Raw genomic sequence first — 7,772 nt, 5'->3', positions numbered from 1 at the left:
CAGCAGGTGCGGTCCCGCCCCGGTGTTCCCGCCCTCAGCCTGACGTCAGCGGTCAGCCGCGGAAGATGGCCGCGGAGCTGCGCGGCGGGCCGCAGCCTCCCCGCGCTCGGCCGGGCGGTGCGGAGCCTTCGCGCCGCGGGCGCTCCCTCAGCGGTGCGGACCGGCGGCTCTGAGGGCGGGGCGGGCGGCCTCGCTCCCCCGCTCCGCCATGAGCTGCTCGGCGGACGCCGTGAAGGAGAAGCTGCTGTGGAACGTGAAGAAGGAGGTGAGGGAGAAGGAGGTGAGGGAGGAGGAGGCGGCGGGCGTCCTCCCCGCTGGGGCCGGGGCTGTGAGGTGGACGGAGCCCCGCGCTCCGGGCGGCGGAGGTTCCCCCAGCGGTGCGGGGGTTCCCCCTGGCCCGGGAGGGCTGCGGGGCCTCGGGCCGTCCTGCATGCCCTCCCCTCCCCGCCTGGCTCGGCCTCCCGCGGCGGGCTGAGGCCGGTAGCGAACAGTTGAACCTTCCGCGGGATGGGTTTGTTTGATCTCCTTTGCAGTCGGGCCGGTTGTTAAGAGTTTGCCTAGAGTAAATAAAATAAAGCTTTGGCCGGGTTGAATTGAAACCCGATTTCCCTTCTGGCGGCGATGAATGGGAAGTGGAGGATTTGTTCGGCTACAACTGTTTAACCTTTTCTGTGCTGTTGCGGTGGAATATGTGACCTTCCCGTGATTGAAATAAATAAAGGCTCTGCTTAGCCCAGCTGTTGAGGTTGACATTGTCATGCTGCTCCAGAAACATGTCGGTGGCTTCGCTGGGTTTTCCCCAAGTGAACCTGGGGAGAAGAGACGCTTCTCTGTGGGTTTGCTCATCCCTGCCCCGGCAGCCGGTGATGGCTGTGTTCATCTGAGGCAGGAGGCTATAACGAGCTAATGATCCCGGCTCCCTTTCCCTGGGGTTATGTCTCCCTTGTTACTGGTTCTTTACTAACTTTTCCTTTGCTGTGAGTTTTGGAGGAGACAGGAGGAAAATCAGTGATAAGAAAGCTAGTCCCAAGATGCCCTTGAGTGAACTGAGTTGGCTCCCACATGCCTGAGCCCTGGCAGAAGCATCTGCTCCTGTGGTGTTGGTACCTGCGCTTTAGGAAGTGTGCTGAGAAAGGGGGGGAGTAGGGCTGGGTTAATTTGGGTGGTTGCTCTTACAAAGAGCTGTGTGACACTTATGTGCCGCTACCGAACACCCCGTGCCTGAACAGGGATGGTGGCATTAGATCACACTTGGATTTGGATGGGTGGTGCTTCAGTCTTCGCAAAGAATGGTGCTGTTACCTGGTCGGATGTGCTCAGCAGGACAGAGTTCCTACAGTGCTTCGCGTTTGGGTGGAGTGGCTCTTACCACAGAGCAAGGTTTGTGCTGAGACCGCTCCAACAGGACACTTTTTGGGGTCCCTGCCAAGGTGCTCTGGGAGGAGTTGCCTGGTGGTGTAAGCATGCCTTGGTCTAAGAGCACCATCGGGAACGTGCTCCAGGTGGAACTGCCAGCTTAGCGAGTGGCCACCTCTCCCCCCTACACCCCAGTACTGTATTTTGCATTTTTGTGGCCTTGACTGTGTAACAGCCATGTGTGGCTGCCTGTTCTTACACAGGAGCTAAGCAAAGATGTAACGCTTATCCATCACAGCAATAAAAAGTATTTTTAAAAAGCTAACTATCCTCCTGCTCCTTCCCCTCCCCCAGTTCACAGCTGGGGAAATTAGAAGGAGCTGGAGAGCAGGATTCATTAAAGCTCAGGTGAAAAGTTGTTGCTATGGCCAAGGTTCCCGAGCCTGAATCTGGTGTCCTAATATTTGTTAGTGTTGAAACCAGAAAATATCAGATGTTTCAGTCAGTGTAGGTTGACCGGAAGTGGTACAGTAGGGATAGATGTGTAAAGAACGATCTGAACGCAAAATTGCAGGACTGTGTCTTGGAACAACCCAGCCAGTGCCTGGCTGCAGGGCACTGAGCAGGTGTTACCTATTACTAAATGCTGCGGCTTAATGCAGCCATGAACCTGCCACTTTGTTTAGAAATTTTAGCTTAAACTAGGACCTTTGAGCCAAGATAGTGTAAGGTTCGATTTAGAAGTGTGTGCACTTGGTCTCCTGGGTTAATGTTTAAATATATAAATAAATTTGAGAAATGTTTTCCAGCTCTGAACATTGTAATCTTGTGCTAATGTACGAGATTGAAAGTGAAATGGATTTTCATGATCCAAGCCAGCTCAAGCCAAGGAGAATAATTAAAAAATCTGAGGCTAATTTGTTTTTAAAGTTTCTAAAATGTTTTTAATTGGATTTTAGCTTTTAAATTACTTGAATAATGCATTTTTGTTTTGTCTTTGATTTGTTTTTTTCTTCTCCAAATCCTCACAAATGCTCTTTTAGGGGATTTATATTGGCTTGGCTTTTTGGGGGTTGCCCAGAGCTTTCCATTCTAAAATAGTCCTGAGACATCTTTGGTGATTGTATGCATGTTAAGATAACACCTCTTGCCTGTGCACTGCACGGACCCGTAGAAGGGGACCCTGTCTGTTCGGCTCACATTAAGACAAATGGTATCAGGAGGCAGTCAGAGACACTGAGATTGAGATTTTATTTTTCTTTTAAACAATCAATGAATGAAGCCAGGAATTGAATGCAAACCACTGGTATACCAACCACCAGATTATGCTTCCCTTAATGATGGTAATTAACTACTTCCGATAGAATTTTCAACCTCATTTTTTATTCTGTGTGACTTTTCACACAGCCACTTATACCTGCACACACATTGTGTGTTGGTGGTCTCGTTTTGAAAACTTGGCTAGTCCATGCCCATTCTCAAAGCGATCATTCTCTTCCTTTGTCCTCTAAACCCAGGCTCTTCCTCCTATTGAATTATTTTCATGTAGCCTCAGTATCTAATGGAGTTCAGAGTAAGCATATTCTTTCTGTATGTTGTTTACATTAAGCTTACTAAAATTCAGTTGTCTTTGCAAAATATAAAATGGTTGTCTCCAAAGTCACTTGCTGCAAAGTGGTTTTTTATTTTGTCTCTCCCTCTCAGCAAAAACTTTTGCATTTTTCCTTTGGGAAAATTTAATGTTGTTTGCTTTTTCTCAGATGGATTTTCAATTCCCACTGGTAAAGAATGTATTTTGTTGGCTCTAATAGAAAGGAGGACATGTAATGTGTTTTGAAAATTTAACTCTACTGGGATTCACGCTGAGGCTGCTTCTAAGTTCACATTTCAAACATTTATCTCTCTCTGCAGGAAAATCTGTTGTGACAAGCAGACTCATGAAACAGGCTTTTCTCTGGCCATTTCCTTCTACCTACTGAAATGGAGGGGGTTTTGCCATTTCTGGATTTAAACACAACACTCTTTCTAGCTGTGAAACAAACAGGGTAACAATAACCTTAGCAGTTTCGCCCTGAGAAATTTCAGAACACTTCAGAAATGCAATTGCGTATCTTACAACAAAAATGCAACCACTTCTGAGCAGAAATATACTACTTATTTAACAGCTTGTATTTACACCACCCCGTTTTTTATTAAGAGTAACAAAGAGTCAGTGGGGCAGCAGCAATTAATAAATGAGATGAACAGTAACTACACAAGCTAAAGGAGGCATGGATGCTGGACATAAGGTTTTCTCCTTTGAGGAAAAAATACCGTGGGTTTTAACTGTGGTCCTGGATATTCCAGTATTTTATGAGCACTGTTCTTTGCCTTTGATGCTGCATTATCCCTGTGGTGCTCCTCCAGCATCCCATCATGATGCACGGTTGGGGCAAGTGCTGCAACCTGTATTCTGAAAGAGGGGTGCTGGTTTGAAAGGTTGTTCCTAACCCTGAAAGCTGCAGATATGTTGAGATGTGCTGGATCAGCCCTGGTCAGAAATCCATCATTGTGACAGTTTAGCAAAATTGCAGTAAGGCAAGTCCTAACTGTCTGTGCTCATTGAAGCAAACCAGGAACTCAGCAGAGGGATGGAGAAGGCAACATCTGTAGGTCTCTCCAGCCCTGTGCTTGTGAATAAATTAGTATATAGTCAGTGCATGTCATGTCTTAGTAGTCTTCCTTTTCTTGATCTCTTATACCAGAAGGTTGCTGCAAAATTGGGAGTTTATTTCAATTTTTAAAGCTTCCTTATAACGAGAATTTAAAAATTAAACATAAAGGCATTTCTCTTGTGTTGTTCTTTGGTGAAACTTACTAAATAATCGATGTATTATGACCTATGCTCGGTGTTTGACTGCTTCTGAAAGTTTTGGCCATTGTAGGATATAAGAGAAAGTCAGAGCAGTGATCCGTTATAACATCGTGCAAATGCTTATCAGGTTCTATTTGAGGAGCTTGCTTTGCTTTACCTGGATAATGCTACCGCCAGGATAGTCTTCACTCCTCAAATGCTAAGATCTTGGGTAGGCAGAGCTTTCCTATCCTTGCTCTCCCGTGGTTGGTAAACATGGTGCACGTGGAGCCTGTCACCTTTTCCAGGGAGAGCAGAATGTCTTCTGAGTCTGTGGCCGAGGGCTGTTTAAAGCTCTCTGCAGTTCCCTTGATGCAGTGCTACTTCTGGTTCATGGAGAGACTGAAACACACAGAAGTTGATGCACTTGCTGCTTTTCTGCATGCTTGTGCCACCTGGCAGGTGTAAATGAACAGCCTGGTTAAGATGAGTAGATCCTGTATTGATCTTATAAAGGAGGCACAGAGAACAGGAGGGATGTTTCCAAGGCAATGGAGGGAGCACTGGCTGCAGCTGGAGGAGGCAGCCCTCCATCCCTTGCACAAACAGCAGTTCAGTAGGCTGAATAGAGTTCTTTACCTGTGCAGGTGGATGGGTGAATGGGGGGGGTGAGCTGTTGATGTTTCTTTTAATGAGATTAATTTGAATTTTGGTCAGGTCTGCTAGTATCTGCAAGTGGGTGTCTGTGTAGGCTTATGCTCAGAAAGCTTCATTGACGAGTGCCTTCCCAGAACACCAGAGACACAACAGCATAATTCCCTACAAAGAGAGCTGCACAAAATTGCAAGGGGGGGGGGGGGAGGAGGCTTGTGTTCCATTTGATCAGAAACATTTGATTTAGCTCCTTGCCTGGAGCATCCCTGAATTATATGGCAGTGAGGAATGACGTGGGATTGAAGAACACTGCATTCCAGCTTTTGAATCTTCACATCTACTGTCTATGCCCTGAAAATGTTTTCTAAGAACTTTCACTAACCCTCCAGAAAATGTGCAGAGGTTGCTTTGTATTCGGTGGCAGTGGGGAACAGACACTGATTGCTTGCCTGGTCTGTCCTGCTTAGCTCTGGAGGTCCTGCATTCAAAGTCTGCTGATAGACTGACCATATGGTGCTGCTGTATAAAAGTCGGGTTGATTATTGCATCTGAAACCTTTTTCTTTCTAATTTTTTATACAGTTTAAATTTTTTGTTCCTGGGCTACAGACTGGGATCTAAATAACATACTGAGCTAATAAAGACTAATGATTGGGGTGATGCCTGGGAAATGTGCGATAGCAGGGATTTGGCCTCTGAGCTCCAGAGCTCTTGCTCATACTAAATGACTCTTCTTCCTCCCTGTCATCAGGAATTGAATGCCAGTTACTGTTCTCTGGGGAGCCGAGACTGAAATCACAGTCTGCAGTCCTGGATGGTGCCTGAATTCATGTTTGTGACCTTGAGTCATATGTGCATGACTTTACCCTGGTGCAGCTCTCTCGCGCTTCCTCTTCTGTCCACCTTAATGCTAGTGGCACTCAGAGGTACTTTTTTCCTTTTGTAAATCAGGCCTTTCATTTGGTAGATTAAATACAGTTTTCATCCAGTGAAATCAGAACAGCTTGCAAAGGTTGGGTCACTCTCCTCCTTTCACAGATGGGTCGGCTGAGGCACAGAGATGAGTTGGCTTGGAGGCAGTGGATGGCACCGTCTCTGTGCTTCCACTGCAAGCTGTGTTTGCCGGAACATGCTGCCTCCCACGTGTGAAAATGCAGGTCAGGGTCTCAGCTGGAATTTAAACAGGCAGAGCTGTGCAGCTGTCCTGTCCCCTTCCCTTTGCTGAGCTGCAGTCTGCCTAGGTGCTATTATCTAGATGATTTCAAATGCTTAGGTGAGGTTTGGAACAAGTTTTATTGGGTTCCTGCAAAGACAAACAGACATCAAGCTTGTAAATCAACAATGATGTGAACAAAAATGTGAGAAGGGGATTCCTGGATAAACAGGGTAATCCAGATGCTTCCTGTGTGAGTTCCCATCCGTGAGACCTTCTCACACCTTTGCTTCTTTCTTGATATCCTCTTACTCCTCCACCTCCCACTGCTTTACTGTAAGGTCCAAAGTTCTAATAGCCATGTCAGAAATGCCACAGGAAAGAAACAAAGCATCTTGTCAGGAGTTTATGTTGTCAAGCCTCAGTATGTGAATAGCAAGCCAGGTTTTATGAAGTGCAAAAGACTTGAAGTCCTCAGGTATAAAACGTATTCTACTTCCAAAGCCTCTTACATGTTTGCTTTCCCCCTCCAATGTTTTCTTTGCAACCCAGAGGGCTCCTGTTTGATAAGAAGCCCAAATCCTGTCGGATCAACTTGATCCAGAATTTGGGGCGAGGAGAACGCCATGTGTTGAAAGGCTCGTGCAGCAAGTGCTGGAGCTGGAGCTGCAGACTGCTGCCAGCCCGGGGGGGGAGTGTAGGAGTAGGCATGGAGGTACCTCAAGATGATTACCAGGGGGAAGGCATGCTTGATTACAGCATCCAGAATTGGCCTCACAAATGATCTTACTGGAGGAGGAAGCCCTCCAAACTGGAGAAGGCACCTTCATAGGCAGCTGCAATCTCATCATCACAGCAGTGCAAGTACAGAGCCCAGCTGTTGATTGAGCATTGCACCTGCAGCTTCTGGTTCCAGCGCTGAGTGGGAGGGCTTCAAACCTTTGGACCTGTCAGCGCTGCAAAGAAGTGGTAACCCAGCTAGCTTTAAACTGGTTATCTCAGGTACCAGATGCAGCCTAATGAGAGCTGAATGCACAGTCGCAAGCCCTGCTGAGAAGCATGGGTTGAGGTCTCCTAGGTACGCAGACCTAGCCCCTGCGGCAGGCTGGTGCTGCCCATTGCTCTACAGCTTGCGCTGGCACTCAGGTCAGACCAAGCTGGCCATGCTGCTGAGCTTGTTGGTAAAGAGGAGCCAGACAGTGATTACTTGCCAGATAATTCACTATTTGTTGGATTCCAGGACTGCTGTAAAAATTGTTTTCAAGTTTAAAAAAAAAAACTTGGAAGAAGAGAGTATCTTATTAAATCTTCGGCCACAGTAGCACTTACTTTCATATATTGAAAGCGATATTTAGGCAGTGCCCTAACCCTGTAATTATAGCTCACTAAATGAGAGAAGCCAAAAATGATGGTGGATTTGTATCTGGTAAAAGCAAGTGCTCTGTGGCCAGGAAGAAAGGAGTGTCTGATAAATGAGTTGGTTGAGGCAAATAGTTTTCATCTGGTATCAGGCTGAGGAAGCCACTGGGAGAGGAATAAGCTAGCAGATGAATGGAGGGTAACTGCAGCCTCTCTTCAAGAGCCTAACTGTAAGATTTGTCTGTCTTCTTCCTTAATTTTTGAAAGTCAGTAATCTGCAATGAGTTCCCTCTGGAACTTGACACATCAGCCTTGAAACTGGAGAGGAACTTTGTTTTAAATCAGTAAGAAGTGTGATGAATGTAATTTTATTTGCTGTAATTGTTAAATTCTGTCTAGAAGTGAAAACTGAGGGCAC

General features: G+C 46.6%; 1 protein-coding gene across 5 annotated transcripts in view; it reads left to right on the top strand.

Annotated features, from left to right (window-relative positions):
* The first annotated feature begins 44 nt into the window (after nucleotides 1–44).
* SGSM2 (small G protein signaling modulator 2) overlaps nucleotides 45–7,772 on the top strand; it is a 63,914-nt gene continuing 56,186 nt past the window's right edge. For 3 of the 5 annotated variants that reach the window (XM_052803339.1, XM_052803340.1, XM_052803338.1), the window contains exon 1: nucleotides 45–265. In XM_052803339.1, coding sequence (XP_052659299.1) covers nucleotides 209–265 — 57 coding nt within the window. In that variant the 5' untranslated portion in view covers nucleotides 45–208. The remainder of the gene's footprint in view (nucleotides 266–7,772) is intronic. The other 2 variants (XM_052803342.1, XM_052803341.1) reach the window with 1 other exon arrangement.

The sequence above is a fragment of the Harpia harpyja genome, chromosome 12 (genome assembly GCF_026419915.1).
Source record: "Harpia harpyja isolate bHarHar1 chromosome 12, bHarHar1 primary haplotype, whole genome shotgun sequence".
Lineage (NCBI taxonomy): Eukaryota > Metazoa > Chordata > Aves > Accipitriformes > Accipitridae > Harpia > Harpia harpyja.
The sequence above is the reverse complement of the archived record's forward strand: the minus strand, read 5'-3'. Positions and strand labels throughout refer to the sequence as shown.